The sequence below is a fragment of the Xenopus tropicalis genome, chromosome 9 (genome assembly GCF_000004195.4).
Source record: "Xenopus tropicalis strain Nigerian chromosome 9, UCB_Xtro_10.0, whole genome shotgun sequence".
In the NCBI taxonomy this organism is placed as follows: Eukaryota; Metazoa; Chordata; class Amphibia; order Anura; family Pipidae; genus Xenopus; species Xenopus tropicalis.
Genome location: NC_030685.2, coordinates 2,620,837 through 2,643,491, shown reverse-complemented (window position 1 = coordinate 2,643,491; position 22,655 = coordinate 2,620,837). Strand labels below are relative to the sequence as shown.

General features: G+C 50.5%; 1 protein-coding gene across 1 annotated transcript in view; it reads right to left on the bottom strand.

Moving 5' to 3' along the window:
• Nucleotides 1–696: 696 nt before the first annotated feature.
• Nucleotides 697–22,655, bottom strand: part of prrt2 (proline-rich transmembrane protein 2) — a 27,018-nt gene continuing 5,059 nt past the window's right edge. The window contains exons 2-4 of the mRNA XM_031893505.1: nt 16,788–17,303; nt 16,346–16,478; nt 697–2,053 (exon numbers count right to left, since the gene is read on the bottom strand). Of these exons, the coding sequence (XP_031749365.1) occupies nt 2,046–2,053; nt 16,346–16,478; nt 16,788–17,210 (564 nt within the window). The 5' untranslated portion in view covers nt 17,211–17,303 and the 3' untranslated portion in view covers nt 697–2,045. The remainder of the gene's footprint in view (nt 2,054–16,345; nt 16,479–16,787; nt 17,304–22,655) is intronic.

The following is a 22,655-nucleotide window of genomic DNA, read 5'->3' as shown; positions in this document are numbered from 1 at the left end:
TATAGATAGGCAGGTCTGTGGAGAAACACTGGATGCAGACAATGAGAAAGTCCTCCCTGGGGGGGGGGGGCGTTGGGAAACACAGTGCAGGATCCTACCCCTGCCACGCACATAGACTGACCCATTATCATTTATAGCAACATTTGTGGCAGGGAACCATTAGAGAAGTATGTTGCACCACAGAATGGCAGGGAGTCTGGGAATTGATGTTCTACAAGAATAGGAAGCGACACTCTGCAGCCCAGCAGGGACTTTGGGAAGGGAGGCTTTGCTGATAAGCTGGGAGTTTATGGAGGAATGTTCTGCAGAGCTGGGCAGGAATGATTAGCTCCATGTGGGGGGAAATGTATATCCAGGGGGAGAAAATGGATTTGGCCAAGTGTTTCTAATCAGATCTCCAGTTGTTGTGCAAGAATGAGTAGGAGTGTGCAGTCTGAATGGGTTCCTAATCTGCATTGGGGGGTATGGAAGTGATTAGTCCTAGAACTAAATGGAATGTTACAGTAATGTTGTTATACAGATCTGGGTGGAATGATATACAAAGCAGGGTGCTCTAGATCTGGGTGGAATGATATACAAAGCAGGGTGCTCTAGATCTGGGTGGAATGATATACAAAGGAGGTGCTCTAGATCTGGATGGAATGATATACAAAGGAGGTGCTCTAGATCTGGATGGAATGATATACAAAGGAGGTGCTCTAGATCTGGATGGAATGATATACAAAGGAGGTGCTCTAGGTCTGGATGGAATAATATACAAAGCAGGGTGCTCTAGATCTGGGTGGAATGATATACAAAGGAGGTGCTCTAGGTCTGGATGGAATGATATACAAAGGAGGTGCTCTAGGTCTGGATGGAATGATATACAAAGGAGGGTGCTCTAGATCTGGGTGGAATGATATACAAAGGAGGTGCTCTAGGTCTGGATGGAATGATATACAAAGGAGGTGCTCTAGATCTGGGTGGAATGATATACAAAGGAGGTGCTCTAGGTCTGGATGGAATGATATACAAAGCAGGGTGCTCTAGATCTGGATGGAATGATATACAAAGCAGGGTGCTCTAGATCGGGATGGAATGATATACAAAGCAGGTTCTCTAGCTCTTAATGAAATGATATACAAAGCAGGGTGCTCTAGATCTGGATGGAATGATATACAATGTAGGGTGCTCTAGATCTGGATGGAATGATATACAATGCAGGGTGCTCTAGATCTGGATGGAATGTCAGGAGAGTAATATTTTCCACATTCAGATGGAATATTGGCAGACTGGTGCCCATTAGATCTCAGTCGAATACCTTGGGCTATAATATGCTTTCAGTAGAGGTCCTGGATATTTAGATGGAGAAGATGTGGAACTGAAGGGGAGTCATTCAGATCTGTGGGTCAGTTTAGAGGAATGACGAGTTCCAGAGCGGAAGAAGGAAGAGATGCGATTCACATGCTCAGCATAACTATCAGATCTATGATCTGCACAAAGACTGGGAAGAATGAGCCTCTAAGGGAAGGAAACATGGAAGAAATACAGACTTTCCCTGCAGGTCTCTCACAGGGAGGGACAGGCTAATTTGATGGATGTGCTGCAGTGTAAAATCATTGAGCATCTCAGTAGTAACACATGCTCCTGCTATACACACAGTGACCACTGGGGGTCACCTCTGCACCATAAGAGAATGGAAACATGAGCTAACGCCTGCTCCTTGGGAGTGTGTGTACATGGTCAGACTATAAAGTAGAATTCCCTATTGCAGCTACATGTAGGTGGCCATTAATGTGCTTCATTCCCTGTCGCTGAATGCCAAAACAAAAACAATTCCCTTCATCCTCAAGGAAGAACAGAAAGATGCATTTATATATGAGCATAAAAATGGAACTGAAACATGGAGAGACACTCAGACTGCAAACACTTCTCTCTGTCATGGACACTTGCACACACTCTTCCATGGATGTCTCTAGCTGGTGTCTCTGTGGGCAATGTGACGATTAGCGATGGATTTTATGGTCCCCCCCAAACATCCGAGAGGAGAAGAGCGTTTCGCCAACTCACAATACTGCAAAAGAAAAACAGGCACAGTGAGATTGTTAATATGAGCTGACCGGATTGTAAGCTCTTGTGCACAGGCCATTATCTTTTAATCACAATTGCGTTCACTTTTAAAGGGGACATATTGTGTGAAAAGCAATACTTTGCCAATGAATTGTACTCATCTAAATACAGAAGGATAGGAACCAATCAGCAGCTAGGCTGACCTGATAGGGAACTGAAGCCTGTCTGTGCTTGTGTGAGTGCAGGGCTGTGATTGGCTCTCCCCTCCTACTGTGCTTCTGGCAGGGACCGTTAGGACACGCCCACCCCTCATGTGAAACCCAGACAGGGACCTGAGAGGATCTATAGGGAGCTCCAATAAAGGGGCCATTGTTACAGATAGGGTTAATGTTTAGCCCAAAGGGAAACCAGCACCGGATATTATTCATAATTGCCTACAGGGTTAGGGGTTTTTCATTTATCTTTATTGTCTCCTGACTGCTTGAAGGTGTATGTCTGTGGAACAGTAAAGCTTGCGTTATATCTCCTGTTCAGTTAGTAAAAATGACATATAGCACTTACCTCATATGATTTCCTACAACAGTGTACTTAGTACCTTTAGCTGCAATGACAGTGCTCACCACTAAGTGGCGCCCACAATCAGCCAAATTCCTCTGCTAATGGTAAATGTTTTATAAGCAGCAGTGAGTCAGGAGTTGGCTGTCCCTGCCCCTTCCAGAGAGCCCAGCACTCAGCCAGGAGCTAGAGCAGGGGCAGAAAGCAGCTAAATACTGCCCTCAGCATTGGATCATTTACCCGCGGGAAACTATCATGCCCAGTTACCAGCAAATCTCTCTCTCTTTTAGAAGAGAATAAGATGGCAGGCAACAACCACCATAAATAATCCCTATAAGTTATTGATGTTCAGTGTAAAGGGATTTGGGATAAGTTTACTGCTAAGCTATTGCAGCACAAAGGTGACCATTCCCATAAGTAAGGGTGGCGATGCCATGGACCCCCGATAATCAGGCCATAATCTGGCACCCAAAAACAGGAGATGGAACCACTGGCAAATCAGCAAGGAAACCGGAGAAGCACCGGAAGCTTCCGGCAGAGAAGGGAATAGTAAGATGGACCCTTAGTTGTTGTAAAGAGACTGGAATGAATTTGCTAAACAAGAGAAGAGAAAGGCAGAGGAGCAGGAGTGGAAAAAGAAATTCTAAATTCAGACAGATTGGAAGGAAGGAGCACAGGCATGGGAGAGAGAAGGGGCAGATATCAGATGGGGGTAGGCATGGGAGAGAGAAGGGGCAGATATCAGATGGGGGTAGGCATGGGATGGAGAAGGGGCAGATATCAGATGGGGGTAGGCATGGGATGGAGAAGGGGCAGATATCAGATGGGGGTAGGCATGGGATGGAGAAAGGGGCAGATATCAGATGGGGGTAGGCATGGGAGAGAGAAGGGGCAGATATCAGATGGGGGTAGGCATGGGAGAGAGAAGGGGCAGATATCAGATGGGGGTAGGCATGGGAGAGAGAAGGGGCAGATATCAGAATGGGGGTAGGCATGGGATGGAGAAGGGGCAGATATCAGATGGGGGTAGGCATGGGATGGAGAAGGGGCAGATATCAGATGGGGGTAGGCATGGGATGGAGAAAGGGCAGATATCAGATGGGGGTAGGCATGGGAGAGAGAAGGGGCAGATATCAGATGGGGGTAGGCATGGGAGAGAGAAGGGGCAGATATCAGATGGGGGTAGGCATGGGAGAGAAGGGGCAGATATCAATGGGGTAGGCATGGAGAGAGAAGGGGCAGATATCAGATGGGGGTAGGCATGGGAGAGAGAAGGGGCAGATATCAGATGGGGGTAGGCATGGGAGAGAGAAGGGGCAGATATCAGATGGGGGTAGGCATGGGAGAGAGAAGGGGCAGATATCAGATGGGGGTAGGCATGGGAGAGAGAAGGGGCAGATAATCAGATGGGGGTAGGCATGGGATGGAGAAGGGGCAGATATCAGATGGGGGTAGGCATGGGAGAGAGAAGGGGCAGATATCAGATGGGGGTAGGCATGGGAGAGAGAAGGGGCAGATATCAGATGGGGGTAGGCATGGGATGGAGAAGGGGCAGATATCAGATGGGGGTAGGCATGGGAGAGAGAAGGGGCAGATATCAGATGGGGGTAGGCATGGGAGTGAGAAGGGGCAGATATCAGATGGGGGTAGGCATGGGAGAGAGAAGGGGCAGATATCAGATGGGGGTAGGCATGGAGAGAGAAGGGGCAGATATCAGATGGGGGTAGGCATGGGAGAGAGAAGGGGCAGATATCAGATGGGGGTAGGCATGGGAGAGAGAAGGGGCAGATATCAGATGGGGGTAGGCATGGGAGAGAGAAGGGGCAGATATCAGATGGGGGTAGGCATGGGAGAGAGAAGGGGCAGATATCAGATGGGGGTAGGCATGGGATGGAGAAGGGGCAGATATCAGATGGGGGTAGGCATGGGAGAGAGAAGGGGCAGATATCAGATGGGGGTAGGCATGGGAGAGAGAAGGGGCAGATATCAGATGGGGGTAGGCATGGGATGGAGAAGGGGCAGACATCAGATGGGGGTAGGCATGGGATGGAGAAGGGGCAGATATCAGATGGGGGGTAGGCATGGGAGAGAGAAGGGGCAGATATCAGATGGGGGTAGGCATGGGATGGAGAAGGGGCAGATATCAGATGGGGGTAGGCATGGGATGGAGAAGGGGCAGATATCAGATGGGGGTAGGCATGGGATGGAGAAGGGGCAGATATCAGATGGGGGTAGGCATGGGAGAGAGAAGGGGCAGATATCAGATGGGGGTAGGCATGGGAGAGAGAAGAGGCAGATATCAGATGGGGGTAGGCATGGGATGGAGAAGGGGCAGATATCAGATGGGGGTAGGCATGGGAGAGAGAAGGGGCAGATATCAGATGGGGGTAGGCATGGGATGGAGAAGGGGCAGATATCAGATGGGGGTAGGCATGGGAGAGAGAAGGGGCAGATATCAGATGGGGGTAGGCATGGGATGGAGAAGGGGCAGATATCAGATGGGGGTAGGCATGGGAGAGAGAAGAGGCAGATATCGATGGGGGTAGGCATGGGAGAGAGAAGAGGCAGATATCAGATGGGGGTAGGCATGGGAGAGAGAAGGGGCAGATATCAGATGGGGGTAGGCATGGGAGAGAGAAGGGGCAGATATCAGATGGGGGTAGGCATGGGAGAGAGAAGGGGCAGATATCAGATGGGGGTAGGCATGGGAGAGAGAAGGGGCAGATATCAGATGGGGGTAGGTATGGGAGAGAGAAGGGGCAGATATCAGATGGGGGTAGGCATGGGAGAGAGAAGGGGCAGATATCAGATGGGGGTAGGCATGGGAGAGAGAAGGGGCAGATATCAGATGGGGGTAGGCATGGGAGAGAGAAGGGGCAGATATCAGATGGGGGTAGGCATGGGAGAGAGAAGGGGCAGATATCAGATGGGGGTAGGCATGGGATGGAGAAGGGGCAGATATCAGATGGGGGTAGGCATGGGAGAGAGAAGAGGCAGATATCAGATGGGGGTAGGCATGGGAGAGAGAAGGGGCAGATATCAGATGGGGGTAGGCATGGGAGAGAGAAGAGGCAGATATCAGATGGGGGTAGGCATGGGAGAGAGAAGAGGCAGATATCAGATGGGGGTAGGCATGGGAGAGAGAAGAGGCAGATATCAGATGGGGGTAGGCATGGGAGAGAGAAGGGGCAGATATCAGATGGGGGTAGGCATGGGAGAGAGAAGAGGCAGATATCAGATGGGGGTAGGCATGGGAGAGAGAAGGGGCAGATATCAGATGGGGGTAGGCATGGGAGAGAGAAGGGGCAGATATCAGATGGGGGTAGGCATGGGAGTGAGAAGGGGCAGATATCAGATGGGGGTAGGCATGGGAGAGAGAAGGGGCAGATATCAGATGGGGGTAGGCATGGGATGGAGAAGGGGCAGATATCAGATGGGGGTAGGCATGGGAGAGAGAAGGGGCAGATATCAGATGGGGGTAGGCATGGGAGAGAGAAGGGGCAGATATCAGATGGGGGTAGGCATGGGAGAGAGAAGGGGCAGATATCAGATGGGGGTAGGCATGGGATGGAGAAGGGGCAGATATCAGATGGGGGTAGGCATGGGAGAGAGAAGGGGCAGATATCAGATGGGGGTAGGCATGGGAGAGAGAAGGGGCAGATATCAGATGGGGGTAGGCATGGGAGAGAGAAGAGGCAGATATCAGATGGGGGTAGGCATGGGAGAGAGAAGGGGCAGATATCAGATGGGGGTAGGCATGGGAGAGAGAAGGGGCAGATATCAGATGGGGGTAGGCATGGGAGAGAGAAGGGGCAGATATCAGATGGGGGTAGGCATGGGAGAGAGAAGGGGCAGATATCAGATGGGGGTAGGCATGGGATGGAGAAGGGGCAGATATCAGATGGGGGTAGGCATGGGAGAGAGAAGGGGCAGATATCAGATGGGGGTAGGCATGGGAGAGAGAAGGGGCAGATATCAGATGGGGGTAGGCATGGGAGAGAGAAGGGGCAGATATCAGATGGGGGTAGGCATGGGATGGAGAAGGGGCAGACATCAGATGGGGGTAGGCATGGGATGGAGAAGGGGCAGATATCAGATGGGGGTAGGCATGGGAGAGAGAAGGGGCAGATATCAGATGGGGGTAGGCATGGGATGGAGAAGGGGCAGATATCAGATGGGGGTAGGCATGGGATGGAGAAGGGGCAGATATCAGATGGGGGTAGGCATGGGATGGAGAAGGGGCAGATATCAGATGGGGGTAGGCATGGGAGAGAGAAGGGGCAGATATCAGATGGGGGTAGGCATGGGAGAGAGAAGGGGCAGATATCAGATGGGGGTAGGCATGGGATGGAGAAGGGGCAGATATCAGATGGGGGTAGGCATGGGAGAGAGAAGGGGCAGATATCAGATGGGGGTAGGCATGGGAGAGAGAAGGGGCAGATATCAGATGGGGGTAGGCATGGGAGAGAGAAGAGGCAGATATCAGATGGGGGTAGGCATGGGATGGAGAAGGGGCAGATATCAGATGGGGGTAGGCATGGGAGAGAGAAGGGGCAGATATCAGATGGGGGTAGGCATGGGATGGAGAAGGGGCAGATATCAGATGGGGGTAGGCATGGGAGAGAGAAGGGGCAGATATCAGATGGGGGTAGGCATGGGATGGAGAAGGGGCAGATATCAGATGGGGGTAGGCATGGGAGAGAGAAGAGGCAGATATCAGATGGGGGTAGGCATGGGAGAGAGAAGAGGCAGATATCAGATGGGGGTAGGCATGGGAGAGAGAAGGGGCAGATATCAGATGGGGGTAGGCATGGGAGAGAGAAGGGGCAGATATCAGATGGGGGTAGGCATGGGATGGAGAAGGGGCAGATATCAGATGGGGGTAGGCATGGGAGAGAGAAGGGGCAGATATCAGATGGGGGTAGGCATGGGAGAGAGAAGAGGCAGATATCAGATGGGGGTAGGCATGGGAGAGAGAAGGGGCAGATATCAGATGGGGGTAGGCATGGGAGAGAGAAGGGGCAGATATCAGATGGGGGTAGGCATGGGAGTGAGAAGGGGCAGATATCAGATGGGGGTAGGCATGGGAGAGAGAAGGGGCAGATATCAGATGGGGGTAGGCATGGGATGGAGAAGGGGCAGATATCAGATGGGGGTAGGCATGGGAGAGAGAAGGGGCAGATATCAGATGGGGGTAGGCATGGGAGAGAGAAGGGGCAGATATCAGATGGGGGTAGGCATGGGAGAGAGAAGGGGCAGATATCAGATGGGGGTAGGCATGGGAGAGAGAAGGGGCAGATATCAGATGGGGGTAGGCATGGGAGAGAGAAGAGGCAGATATCAGATGGGGGTAGGCATGGGAGAGAGAAGGGGCAGATATCAGACGGGGGTAGGCATGGGAGAGAGAAGGGGCAGATTATTGATTATTTTATATTTTTAAGATTTTTATGAGCTGTTTCTAACAAAGTTTATTTTATCTATCCAGAATGCTCGGGACCTGGGTTTTTCCGGAAAAGGGGCCTTTCCGTAATTTGGATCTTCATACCTTAAGTCTGCTACAAAATCATTTAAACATTAATTAAACCCAATAGGACTCTTCTGCCCCAATAAGGGGTAATTATATCTTAGTTGGGATCAAGTACAGGTACTGTTTTATTATTACAGGGAAAAGGGGATCATTTAACCATTAAATAAACCCAATAGGGCTGTTCTGCCCCCAATAAGGGGCAATTATATCTTAGTTGGGATCAAGTACAGGTACTGTTTTATTATTACAGAGAAAAGGGAATCATTTAACCATTAAATAAACCCAATAGGGCTGTTCTGCCCCCAATAAGGGGTAATTATATCTTAGTTGGGATCAAGTACAGGTACTGTTTTATTATTACAGAGAAAAGGGAATCATTTAACCATTAAATAAACCCAATAGGGCTGTTCTGCCCCCAATAAGGGGTAATTATATCTTAGTATATAAGTGGATTTATTTGATTAAAATTGAGTGAATGGGAGACAGGCTTTTTGTAATTTGGATCTTTCTGGATAATGGATCCTATACTTTTACCAAGGAAATATTTATATATATGTGCCAAAAACCAAGAACATCTCAGCTTTGGAAAAGGCACTTACACTAAGCTGGAATATTGCCACTTAGGTACTGCCACTCCAATCACCCAGGGGAGACAGAGGCAGGCTTAATATTACTGGTGCTGTAATAAAGTAACACCTGGCAGTCCCCCCCCCCCCCCCCCCCCCCCCGGGGCTATCGGCAGCAGCAAGAGATGCCCCCGGCTCTGATCCTGTACAAAACAGCCAAGTCAGTAAGAACTGGGGAACCTTGTTGCTAAGGGAAATGCTGCAGTAGCAATAAAATGCTTAGATGCTCCCTGCACGGCAGCCAGTGGCTCAGTACCAGGGCGGGGCAGCGTATCCAGGCACATTGCTCTGGTACCTACAGTATGGGCTTATACCTAATATTCTATTCTTCCCCGTGGGCCCAGGAAAGCTGCCGACTCAGCCCTAGCCAAGGTACAATCCTATTGGCCCATATATAGGGACAGACTGCCTGATATCGTTAGACAGATATCTATTTCTGGGGAAATCCCAGCAGGCAAGAACTGCCCCCCCGACAGGTCTCCCCAGGCCCAGAGTATAGAGCCGACTAATTTGGCCCAGTGGCCCAAAGGTGAAAGGGCAAACAATTTGTGTGTATTGGCAGCCATTGATCCAACTTCATTATGTGATTGCACTTTTCTAACCAATTGCTCACTGTCTCTTGGCTAAGGGAACCCCAATCCCAGTTTCACTTAATGTAGGGGTGCCACAAGGTTCTGATTCATCCAATCATTTGGCTTATATCTCATCTATATGCTGGTGATATGCCAATATATTTATCCACCCCTTTATGAACAACTCAATCTGAGACTCAGATCTCTAACTGCCCCCTAGCAGCCCCCAACTGGCTGAACTGACCCACCTCAAACTGACCCTAACACTCAACTGATCATCTTTCCCCTAAACATGCTCCCTTTTACTATCCCTATTGATGGGTACTCATTAACCCTGTCAGCTCAGCACTTTGTCTGGGGGTAATCTGACTCCTCCCTCTCCTTCTCTGACCATATTAACTCCTCCCTCTCCTTCTCTGCCTATATTAACTCCTTCCTTCTGACCATATTAACTGCACTGTCAAACCTGTCACCTCTTATCCCACAATACTGTGACAATCTGTCCCTGTCTTTCACCAGCAACAGCTAAGGCTCTCATCCTATCCCGACTGGGCTACTGTAACCTGCTACTAACTGGCCTCCCTATCTCCCTACAACTATCTCACTCCTCCCATGCAAGAGAGTACAGGCCCCTCCCCTGGTGAAGTCTTTATCATTGCTTTCCATAAAGGACAATATAAACCCCTTCCCATAACCTCCCCTGGCCGACCCCTCCACACCCCCAGAGCAGCCGCTTGGTTGCACCCCCCACTACTACTGCTGTTTCCCCCCTTAACCCTTTCTGCCCTGTTGTTCCCTACTTGGCACCCCTGAATTCCTCCAGACAGGATCCGCCCTCATTCTCTTCACAAATGATCTCACAGACTCCCTCTTGGGGCACTCGCACAGGCGCTGGCCCAGTTCCGCCACTTATATCGCAATGTTACCCACGGTAACCTGCAGCGCTGAATATGCAGTTATGAATAATATCCGGTGCTGGTTTCCCTTTGGGCTAAACATTAACCCTATCTGTAACAATGGCCCCTTTATTGGAGCTCCCTATAGATCCTCTCAGGTCCCTGTCTGGGTTTCACATGAGGGGTGGGCGTGTCCTAACGGTCCCTGCCAGAAGCACAGTAGGAGGGGGAGAGCCAATCACAGCCCTGCACTCACACAAGCACAGACAGGCTTCAGTTCCCTATCAGGTCAGCCTAGCTGCTGATTGGTTCCTATCCTACAGTGCTGCCACCCCCCTGCACAGCCTGGGAAAGGAGGCAGCAGGAAGTGGGACAGATGGGCGGGGCTAGTGGGGGTTTTTTTTGGAGAAATGTTCAATAAATCAGGCCAAAACCCTACATTTATAAGCCCATTCCTTCTGTATTTAGATGAGTACAATTCATTGGCACAATATTGTTTTTCACACAATGTTTCCCCTTTAACCCTAACCATTAACTTAACCATTTGAATTGGGTAAGGATGGGAAGGAGTTAAATGTTGATATTACACAATGGTAACCCTACTAAGGGTAGGTTATCAGCGGAGGGGCAGCTGTGGGTATAATGAATACTCTAGGGGCCGGGATACAGGCCTAGGAACCAGGCCGGCTCCCTCTCAAGCTTAATTACCGTGGGATTCCCATAGTGACGGACTCCATTGGATCTCACTGTACTGAGCTGCTGTTCACAATCGACATGTTCATTCATTTAGACACACAGTGTTGGAAGTGAAGCCGTCACACAAATGAGGCCGGGGATAGGCCCTTGCACCATTGATTTCTCTAGTAATAGATTAAAACCTGACAGACTGACCATCCGCACAGATCATTTCTATTTGCCTCCCAGGAGCAAAATCATCTGTTTCTGTTCTACTGTTTCTATTTGCAATGGCTTCCCTACAAATAAACTCACAGATAAATAGACACAGCGCTAATAACAGTGTCTGCATCCCTACCTACAGCTGAAAGAAGGAGGGAATTTAAAGGGATATCTCTCTGTACAGGCTATGAGCAAACTTAGGGGGCTGTTCCTGCTGAATTGTGCTTAGTACAGGGGAATCCCTATGTGCCATAGTTTTATGGTATCTCTCTGTACAGGCTATGAGCAAACCTAGGGGGCTGTTCCTGCTGAATTGTGCTTAGTACAGGGGAATCCCTATGTGCCATAGTTTTATGGTATCTCTCTGTACAGGCTATGAGCAAACCTAGGGGGCTGTTCCTGCTGAATTGTGCTTAGTACAGGGGAATCCCTATGTGCCATAGTTTTATGGTATCTCTCTGTACAGGCTATGGGCAAACTTAGGGGGCTATTCCTGCTGAATTGTACTTAGTACAGGGAATCCCTGTGCTGCCATAGGTTTATGGTATCTGTACAGGCTATGGGCAAAGGTGCCGTTCCTGCTGGATTCCTGCTTAATTGCCCACACTAGATAATGTTGTTTGCGCCACCGCAGCCTGGAAAGGCCTTAATATACTTATTTAATTGTGTGAAGTGAAGAATCTGCAAGCACAGCACATTGTATATTGTGGGAATCGGGTACAAATGACATGGGATGTGTATCGTATCACCTCCTTATTATGAGTAATGGCAGAAGTACTGAGAGAATTACATGGGGTGGGGGCCACAGTGAGGGGCAGAGGGGCAGTAGGAGATCAGAAGGAGGGCAAATAAGCAATGAAGTGAAGGTAGGAGGGGAGGCTCAGGAAAGCGGAGAGAGAAGGCTGAGATGGAGTCACAGAAGAGACGGAGGGAAGAGGGCCAATAAGAGAATCCGTGGGTAGAGGGGAAGGTAAGAAAGGGCCAAGGGAATTGGGAGCAATGGGAAATCAATGCCGAATGAAGATACACTAAATGTCAGCAATAGGGGAGAGGGGGAGGCAGTGAGAGCACAAGGAGAATTACAATGAAATAAATTGGAGGGTCATGCAATAACAATGAGACAGAAAAGGAGAGATGGGGGTATTAATGAGCTAGAACCTGGGAGGGTAAGGGCAGTTTGGGAATATGAGCAAATAGAAGACAAACAGTAAGAAGGTGGTAAGAGAATGGGGTGGGAATAGAAGAGAATGGCCAGCGATAAGGGGAAAGGGAATGAGGGGCTGACAGTTAGAGGCGCAGACTGGGAATGGTACAGTAATAGATAAAGGGAAGACTGAAGGGAAGAGGTGGGAAGGAGGTTGTAGGAGGGATGCAGCAGGAGAGGGTCGGTGAGACAATAGCCGGGGAAGGGGGAGAGCAGGGACAGTGAAATAGCTGGAGGGAACAGAATGACAGTTGCAGTAGACTGACAGTGAGAAAGAGTTCCCTTGGGTATAGCCGTGTATCATGGATCAGTGAGTGCTGTGCCCTGCCCTATCCTGGGTCTTGCTTGGCTGGCACAGTGACACACTGATGGGCTAACGGGGACAGACAGCAGCAGAGCCACAGTCTGACTAATGAGCTGTGGGACAGATCTGTTACTGTATCCTTCCATGGGCTGTGTGCCCGCTATGGGCTGTGTGCCCGCTATGGGCTGTGTGCCCGCTATGGGCCTGCTATGGGCTGTGTGCCCGCTATGAGCTGTGTGCCTGCTATGGGCTATGGGCTGTGTGCCCGCTATGGGCCTGCTATGGGCTATGGGCTGTGTGCCCGCTATGGGCCTGCTATGGGCCATGGGCTGTGTGCCCGCTATGGGCTGTGTGCCCGCTATGGGCTATGGGCTATGGGCTGTGTGCCTGCTATGGGCTATGGGCTGTGTGCCTGCTATGGGCCATGGGCTGTGTGCCCGCTATGGGCTGTGTGCCCGCTATGGGCTATGGGCTGTGTGCCTGCTATGGGCTCTGGGCTGTGTGCCCGCTATGGGCCTGCTATGGGCCATGGGTTGTGTGCCTGCTATGGGCTATGAGCTGTGTGCCCACTATGGGCCTGCTATGGGCTATGGGCTGTGTGCCCGCTATGGGCCTGCTATGGGCTATGGGCTGTGTGCCCGCTATGGGCCTGCTATGGGCCATGGGTTGTGTGCCTGCTATGGGCTATGGGCTATGGGCCTGCTATGGGCTATGGGCTGTGTGCCCGCTATGGGCCTGCTATGGGCCATGGGCTGTGTGCCCGCTATGGGCTGTGTGCCCGCTATGGGCCATGGGCTGTGTGCCTGCTATGGGCCATGGGCTGTGTGCCTGCTATGGGCTGTGTGCCCGCTATGGGCTTGCTATGGGCCATGGGCTGTGTGCCCGCTATGGGCTGTGTGCCCGCTATGGGCTGTGTGCCCGCTATGGGCCATGGGCTGTGTGCCTGCTATGGGCCATGGGCTGTGTGCCTGCTATGGGCTGTGTGCCCGCTATGGGCTTGCTATGGGCCATGGGCTGTGTGCCCGCTATGGGCTGTGTGCCCGCTATGGGCTATGGGCTTGCTATGGGCCATGGGCTGTGTGCCCGCTATGGGCTTGCTATGGGCTGTGTGCCTGCTATGGGCCATGGGCTGTGTGCCCGCTATGGGCTATGGGCTGTGTGCCTGCTATGGGCTGTGTGCCCGCTATGGGCTATGGGCTGTGTGCCCGCTATGGGCTGTGTGCCCGCTATGGGCTATGGGCTGTGTGCCCGCTATGGGCTGTGTGCCTGCTATGGGCCATGGGCTGTGTGCCTGCTATGGGCTATGTGCCCGCTATGGGCTGTGTGCCTGCTATGGGCCATGGGCTGTGTGCCTACTATGAGCTATGGGCTGTGTGCCCGCTATGGGCCTGCTATGGGCCATGGGCTGTGTGCCCGCTATGGGCTGTGTGCCCGCTATGGGCTATGGGCTGTGTGCCTGCTATGGGCTGTGTGCCCGCTATGGGCTATGGGCTGTGTGCCCGCTATGGGCTATGGGCTGTGTGCCTGCTATGGGCTGTGTGCCCGCTATGGGCTATGGGCTGTGTGCCCGCTATGGGCTATGGGCTGTGTGCCTGCTATGGGCTTGCTATGGGCCATGGGCTGTGTGCCTGCTATGGGCTTGCTATGGGCCATGGGCTGTGTGCCCGCTATGGGCTTGCTATGGGCCATGGGCTGTGTGCCCGCTATGGGCTGTGTGCCCGCTATGGGCCTGCTATGGGCTGTGTGCCTGCTATGGGCTATGGGCTGTGTGCCCGCTATGGGCTTGCTATGGGCCATGGGCTGTGTGCCGCACTGAGGAGACTCACCCACGTGGCGCCGCACTGAGGAGATTCACCCACGTGGCGCCACACTGAGGAGACTCACCCACATGGTGCCACAATGAATGTGAAAGTAAGCACATTCTCAGTCACATAGCAAACTTGGTGGAGGGCCGCTAATGGAAGCCATTCCCCCCTTTTAAACCACACCCACTTCAAACCACACCCATTTTATCACAATGGTGGTAGCGCAGCAAAAACCCAAATGCTTGGTCCTCACTGCAGGGATATCAACCATCATTCATATGTGAAAGAATTATATTATGTCATATTAAGACACACCCTAAAATCCATATGACTTCTTCTCCCCTGTGGATAGCACAGCAACCCCCAGTACATAATTACACACCTTAGGGAACATTTACTGGCTATTTCCAACTGCTAACAAACTCCCAGAACAAACCCCTGCCAGGTTCACCTCCCACAGGCAGCATAGGGTAGGCAGAGTATGGCACACACAGGCAGCACTCTGCCTGCCCTACCCTGCCTGTGTGTGCCATACTCTGCCTGCCCTACCCTGCCTGTGTGTGCCATACTCTGCCTGCCCTACCCTGCCTGTGTGTGCCATACTCTCCCTGCCCCATGATGCCTGTGTGTGCCATACTCTGCCTGCCCTATGATGCCTGTGTCTGCCATATGCTGCCTGTGTGTGTCATACTCTGCCCTACCCTGCCTGTGTGTGCCATACTCTGCCTGCCATATGCTGCCTGTGTGTGCCATACTCTGCCCTACCCTGCCTGTGTGCCACACTCTACCTGCCATATGCTGCCTGTGTGTGCCATACTCTGCCCTACCCTGCCTGTGTGTGCCATACTCTGCCCTACCCTGCCTGTGTGTGCCATACTCTGCCCTACCCTGCCTGTGTGACACGCTCTACCTGCCATATGCTGCCTGTGTGTGCCATACTCTGCCCTACCCTGCCTGTGTGTGCCATACTCTGCCCTACCCTGCCTGTGTGTGCCATACTCTGCCCTACCCTGCCTGTGTGTGCCATACTCTGCCCTACCCTGCCTGTGTGTGCCATACTCTGCCCTACCCTGCCTGTGTGTGCCATACTCTGCCCTATCCTGCCTGTGTGTGCCATACTCTGCCCTATCCTGCCTGTGTGTTCAATACCCTCCCTGTCCTATGCTGCCTGTTTGTGCCATACCCTCCCTGCCCTATGCTGCCTATGTGCCATACTCAGCCTACCCTATGCTGCCTGTGTGTGCCATACCCTCCCTGCCCTATGCTGCCTATGTGCCATACTCTGCCCACCCTATGCTGCCTACACACAGGCAGCATAGTTCAGGCAGTACATACAATGTCTGAGGTGTGAACAGACAAACAATATGGGTGATTACAGCGGGCCGCCAGTTGGACAGCACTGGTTTAGATGATGGAGTAATAAAAGCTGTTTTTATTTTATTTTTGGCGGTTTGCAAGTTTGCTGTGGTTCCCCTGTGTTACTGGGGCCTGGTTTGCCCTCCCTAGTTTATACTTTGGATTAGTTTATATCCCTTTTGGCATTATTGTATATTCTCATTCACATGGGTGGTGCACAAAGAGCGAGCTTTCATCCATGCGACGCCACCCTGTATGAGCTGTCACCCACATAGTGTGGTCTCCTCTGCATGGCGCCACAGTGACCCACAATTCACCCATTTGGTGCTGACTGTAGCACGGGGTGTGAGGGCTCATACTGTGTGGCACCATGATTGTTATGGCACCACCTGGGTGAGTTCTCAGAGTGGCACCAGGGGGATTAGTGCTTGTTCTTTGTGTCCCTTTGTGTAGCTGGGCTGTTACTGGGCTACTTTTAGTCACTGTTTATTTTGGTTACCTTATTCATAGTGTGGGGGTTTCCTGCTGCCCAATGAATGGACTGACAAACTTACTTCCAAAATTGATGACACAGGATATGGTGATGATCAGCACTCCTCCAACTAACGCCACAATGCTCAAGAGTTTGGCCACGCGGCCGAGCCGGAAAGCTCCATCGATATCCCCCTGCTGCAGGCTGTTGCGAGACTGAAAGAGAAAAGGTGGGGTCACTGTGTATCTAGAATGAGTGTTGATAGAGATGGAACATAAAGCATAAGGGTGAGTGTGTCGGGGTGTGTGGGGCTGGCAGGGTGGGGGATATTGTGCCAATATATTAGTGTAAATGTGTGAGCTTCTACAGGTGTCTGCTGTGACTATTTCTTCCCACAGGTGGTTGGTCGGAGTAGCATATGGGCCACCCCGAGTGTGGCCCCGAGTATCCCTAGCGCTTATATATGGGCCCCCTCCTTGTCACTTATCCCATCAGGAAAGGATAAAGGAACCCTGAGCACTCACCATGAGGGAGTACACGAAGCCCACGATGTTGACAGGCCACATTGGGCAGAAGCAGGACAGGATGGCAATAAACAGATAGTCTTTGGGCTTTTCCTGGGGACCACTGGTGGTGGCGGTTGATTCTTGTCTGCACAGACTTGGTCTGGGGGAATTAGAAGCTGGCTGTTCCAGGCGACCCTCTGAGCCACACAAGCTGGGGGCCCGGGGCCCTCCATTAGCAGCAGGCTGAGACTTCAGGTCATTAAGAGAGGAAGACTTTGATTGGATGGTCACATGATGCTCAACCTCTGATCCAGTGGCCTCCTGCGGTGACTGCGGCTCCTCTATAATGACCACAGTAGTTGTGGAGACAGGGGCCGCAGCCTCAGGAGAAGCAGCTTGACCCTCGGGGGGTGGTCCTGTATCTGCTGGAGGTGTTGCCATGGGTATGGGAGCCAGGGGGGCGGTTTAAGAACTGCTTGGGGGGACGGGGGTGGATCCAAAAGAGGTTGGCTAAGGAGGGAAAGCAAGAGTGTTCTGCAAATACAGAGAAAGCAAAGGGTTAGCAATGCAACCTCTTATCATTATGAGAATGTAAAACAAACAGGATACTATCATAGCATGAGATATTGTGCTGAGTGAGAATCCTCCAGCTTGTAGCATTCCCCATGTCTCCTACTCGTTCTTCCACTGTTCTATATATCTACTCCTCATATTGCTCTATATAACTCCCTTCTATCATCCTCATAATGCTCCATAATTACATATTACTTCTCCCTATAACTCCTCCCATTGCTGCATGTAACCCTCCCTATAACTCCTCCCATTACTCCATATAACTCCTCCCTGTAACTCCTCCTATTGCTGCATATAACTCCTCCCTATAACTCCTCCCATTGCTGCATGTAACCCTCCCTATATCTCCTCCTATTGCTCCATATTACTCCTCCCTGTAACTCCTCCTATTGCTCCATATAACTCCTCCCATTGCTGCATGTAACCCTCTCTATAACTCCTCCTATTACTCCATATTACTCCTCCCTGTAACTCCTCCTATTGCTTCCTATAACTCCTCCCTATAACTCCTCCTATTGCTCCATATAACCCTACCTATAACTTCTCCCATTGCTCCATATAACCCTCCCTATAACTCCTCCCATTGCTCCATATAACTCCTCCTTATAACTCCTCCCATTGCTCCATATAACTCCTCCCATTGCTCCATGTAACCCTCCCTATAACTCCTCCTATTGCTCCATATTACTCCTCCCTGTAACTCCTCCTATTGCTCCATATAACTCCTCCCTATAACTCCTCCCATTACTCTGTATACCCCTCCCTATAACTCCTCCCATTACTCCATATAACCCTCCCTATAATTTCTCCCATTACTCCATATACCTCTCCCTATAACTCCTCCCATTACTCCATGTAACCCTCCCTATAACTCCTCCTATTGCTCCATATTACTCCTCCCTATAACTCCTCCTATTGCTCCATATAACTCCTCCCTATGACTCCTCCCATTACTCTGTATACCCCTCCCTATAACTCCTCCCATTACTCCATATAACCCTCCCTATAATTTCTCCCATTGTTCCATATACCCCTCCCTATAACTCCTCCCATTACTCCATATACCCCTCCCTATAACTCCTCCCATTACTCCATATACCCCTCCCTATAACTCCCCATATTGCTCTATATAACCCTCCCTCTTCCTACTGCCTCATATAGGTTTATATTATGTTTAGTAGGCAGTTGGATTTTCTTTAGATTAATGCTCTAAATCCATACCCAGGCCAATCTGTGGGCAGGAGTTGGGCACATAGGTACCAGGCAGGCTTATAGTGAGGCCTATATCAGGCTTTTGACAGTCTCTCACTTTTCCATATTTAGACAGAATAATATTACATTACGGGCAAGGGTTGATGTTGCCAATAAATGGATCAGGGTTGTGGGTTTGGCTTAATGAGCCGTCGGGGGGAGTTGGGGCGGGGCCTAATTTATCCTTATTTTTACACTTAAAATGTTATCAATTTGTGTTGATGTGTCTCTCCTGATCTGCACAGGCCCCTACTGTTATATGATCCAGCCAGAGCCAGTGTGGCCCCCACCTGTATGTCCCGATTGGCACATACAGTATCTGCCACTTACTACTGTCAGTTTAGCAGCTCTGGTTAATCCGGCTGGTACAGAGGAGCATCGGGATGGACATGGAGCTGGGAACGCTGATTTATTGCACAAAACTAACCAAATGCACTGGGGAAATGAGTGGCTCGGGGAGAGACAGACGGAAATGTGCTATCCAAAGGCTTACTGTCTAATTAAACATTTATATGCATGATGCAGCCGGCACTGGTTTCTGTTCAGCCATGCAGCATGCATTTAAAATATTTGTCTTGTTCCCAGGATTTTGGCCTTTTAAACAATTTGTTTGAGTCACAAAGAGGTGAGATTGTGTGTTTTGAGATATAAGTCACGAGATTGTAAGCTCTAGGGGGCAACTGTACCTTATATTTATTTGTATTTATTGTTATACTTTGTATTTATCTATTATTATTTTAATAACCCCCCCATTTGTATTAATCTATTCTACTGTACAGTGCTGCGTACATAAGTAGCGCTCTATAAATAAATACATTCTGCTCTCTGTGATGATTTTGGAGGTGAATAAAGCTTTACAGGGCTGGGACTTAACATAGGTCCTGGCATTCCCAGTACCCAGAGGCACAAACAGCCCCCCCCCAGCCCAATAAATAGTGACTGTCTGTGGCACCTTACAGCCCCCCCGGCATTCCCAGTACCCAGAGGCACAAACAGCCCCCAGCCCAATAAATAGTGACTGTCTGTGGCACCTTACAGCCCCCCTGGCATTCCCAGTACCCAGAGGCACAAACAGCCCCCCCCCAGCCCAATAAATAGTGACTGTCTGTGGCACCTTACAGCCCCCCCGGCATTCCCAGTACCCAGAGGCACAAACAGCCCCCCCCCAGCCCAATAAATAGTGACTGTCTGTGGCACCTTACAGCCCCCCTGGCATTCCCAGTACCCAGAGGCACAAACAGCCCCCCAGCCCAATAAATAGTGACTGTCTGTGGCACCTTACAGCCCCCCTGGCATTCCCAGTACCCAGAGGCACAAACAGCCCCCCCCCAGCCCAATAAATAGTGACTGTCTGTGGCACCTTACAGCCCCCCTGGCATTCCCAGTACCCAGAGGCACAAACAGCCCCCCCCCAGCCCAATAAATAGTGACTGTCTGTGGCACCTTACAGCCCCCCTGGCATTCCCAGTACCCAGAGGCACAAACAGCCCCCCCCCCAGCCCAATAAATAGTGACTGTCTGTGGCACCTTACAGCCCCCCTGGCATTCCCAGTACCCAGAGGCACAAACAGCCCCCCCCCAGCCCAATAAATAGTGACTGTCTGTGGCACCTTACAGCCCCCCTGGCATTCCCAGTACCCAGAGGCACAAACAGCCCCCCCAGCCCAATAAATAGTGACTGTCTGTGGCACCTTACAGCCCCCCCGGCATTCCCAGTACCCAGAGGCACAAACAGCCCCCCCAGCCCAATAAATAGTGACTGTCTGTGGCACCTTACAGCCCCCCTGGCATTCCCAGTACCCAGAGGCACAAACAGCCCCCCCCCCAGCCCAATAAACAGTGACTGTCTGTGGCACCTTACAGCCCCCCTGGCATTCCCAGTACCCAGAGGCACAAACAGCCCCCCCAGCCCAATAAATAATGACTGTCTGTGGCACCTTACAGCCCCCCTGGCATTCCCAGTACCCAGAGGCACAAACAGCCCCCCCCCAGCCCAATAAAGAGTGACTGTCTGTGGCACCTTACAGCCCCCCCTGGCATTCCCAGTACCCAGAGGCACAAACAGCCCCCCCAGCCCAATAAATAGTGACTGTCTGTGGCACCTTACAGCCCCCCTGGCATTCCCAGTACCCAGAGGCACAAACAGCCCCCCTGGCATTTGTCTGAACCCACACACACTTGGCCTTAATGCCCATCATCCCTGTTCTGATTTCCAGCAGTGTCAGTGCACTCAGTACTCTATGCATGTGTTTTGGTACGGCCCACAGTTCAGACCTGTTTCAGAGGGTAATAGTGAGCAAATGGAGTTGAAAGGGGACAATATTGTGCTAAGGAATTGTACTCATCTACATATAGAAGGAATGTGCTTTAAAATGGAGCCATTGTTACAGATAGGGTTAATGTTTAACCCAAAGGGAAACCAGCACCGGATATTATTCATAATTGCCTACAGGGTTAGGGGTTTATCCTATATGTCTCCTTTAACTCTTCCAACTATGTTTCTGGTGCAGGACAAGCAAAGTTTGGCATAAGCAAAAAGAAAACCCTGGGAGAATCCCCCGGCGCCTGCTCTAACTGATACCAGAGGTGAGTGGGAACGCTGCAACAGTAGGACAGGAGCAGAAATTTGCGCACTGAAACCTAGAATGGTGGGTGTATGTCGCCGTGTGAATTCCTGTGAGCACAGACAAAGGGAAGAGATGGTAGAAAACTGCCCTACCTAGACCGTCTCCCACTGTAGCTAGATGGGGAGATTGATCTAGAACCAATAGAAACTAACGCTGTGTGTATCCTGCTGCCCTCAGCACAATGGCACAGGGGAAATCGGGGAGGTGGGCAGTAAAGGGGGCAGCCACTGGGTTGGAGGTCAGGGCCGGTTGGGTAGGCTGGGGGGTAACTGGGCAATAACAATAGCACGCCTACACTTACCAGCAGCTACATGGTCAGAATATTTTTAATATTGGCTCTAATATACTGAAAGTAATAGTAAAATGTAGGTCAGATCAAACCATTGGCTGATGGTACATGGGGTTTCTCATTCAAGTCAACAGGAGTCAAGGGGCAATGTGGAACCTTTTCAGCTGGTATTAATGCCCCTCAAGATTAGAAATGGGAATGACGGAGAGACACGGATAATAATACTTCTCTATTGTTAAAGAGACAGTAGGAGAGGAATCTATCAATCATCGCTGTCTGTGGGACTAAATAGCTCAGGGGCATATATACAAAGCTGGGTTAACAGTAGAGTTACAATAGCCCACAATTAAGCACATTAGTCCCATACTCCCTGTGTAAAACTGAGGCTGTATAAAGTAGTAAAGTAGCATAAAACCTGGTGTAAATAAAACTACACACGTGTATGCGCCCCGTGGTAGCCTAGAATATTGCAGATTAAAATCTAGTCCTTTGCTCAGTTGGTTTCGCTAAAGGCCCCGAATCAGTGTAATAAAATCTAATTGTTCTGTGCAATGTGAGGTGTCTAAAATCTATATGTGTCCCAGCGATGGATACTGATGTGTCTTTGAATTTGTTTTTGGTTTTGGAACTGATATATTACAAAAATTAATTAATTTTAAATAGAAAAAAACCCTCCTATTTTTTCATATAAGCCTCCCTATATTTTTATTATATTCATTGCCCTCCCTATAACTCCTCCTATTGCTCCATATAACCCTCACTATAACTCCTCCCATTGCTCCATATAACCCGCCCTATAACTCCTCCCATTGCTCCATATAACCCTCCCTATAACTCCTCCTATTGCCCCATATAACCTTCCCTATAACTCCTCCCATTGCTCCATATACCCCTCCCTATAACTCCTCCCATTACTCCATATACCCCTCCCTATAACTCCTCCTATTGCTCCATATACCCCTCCCTATAACTCCTCCTATTGCTCCATATACCCCTCCCTATAACTCCTCCTATTGCTCCATATACCCCTCCCTATAACTCCTCCCATTGCTCCATATACCCCTCCCTATAACTCCTCCCATTACTCCATATACCCCTCCCTATAACTCCTCCTATTGCTCCATATACCCCTCCCTATAACTCCTC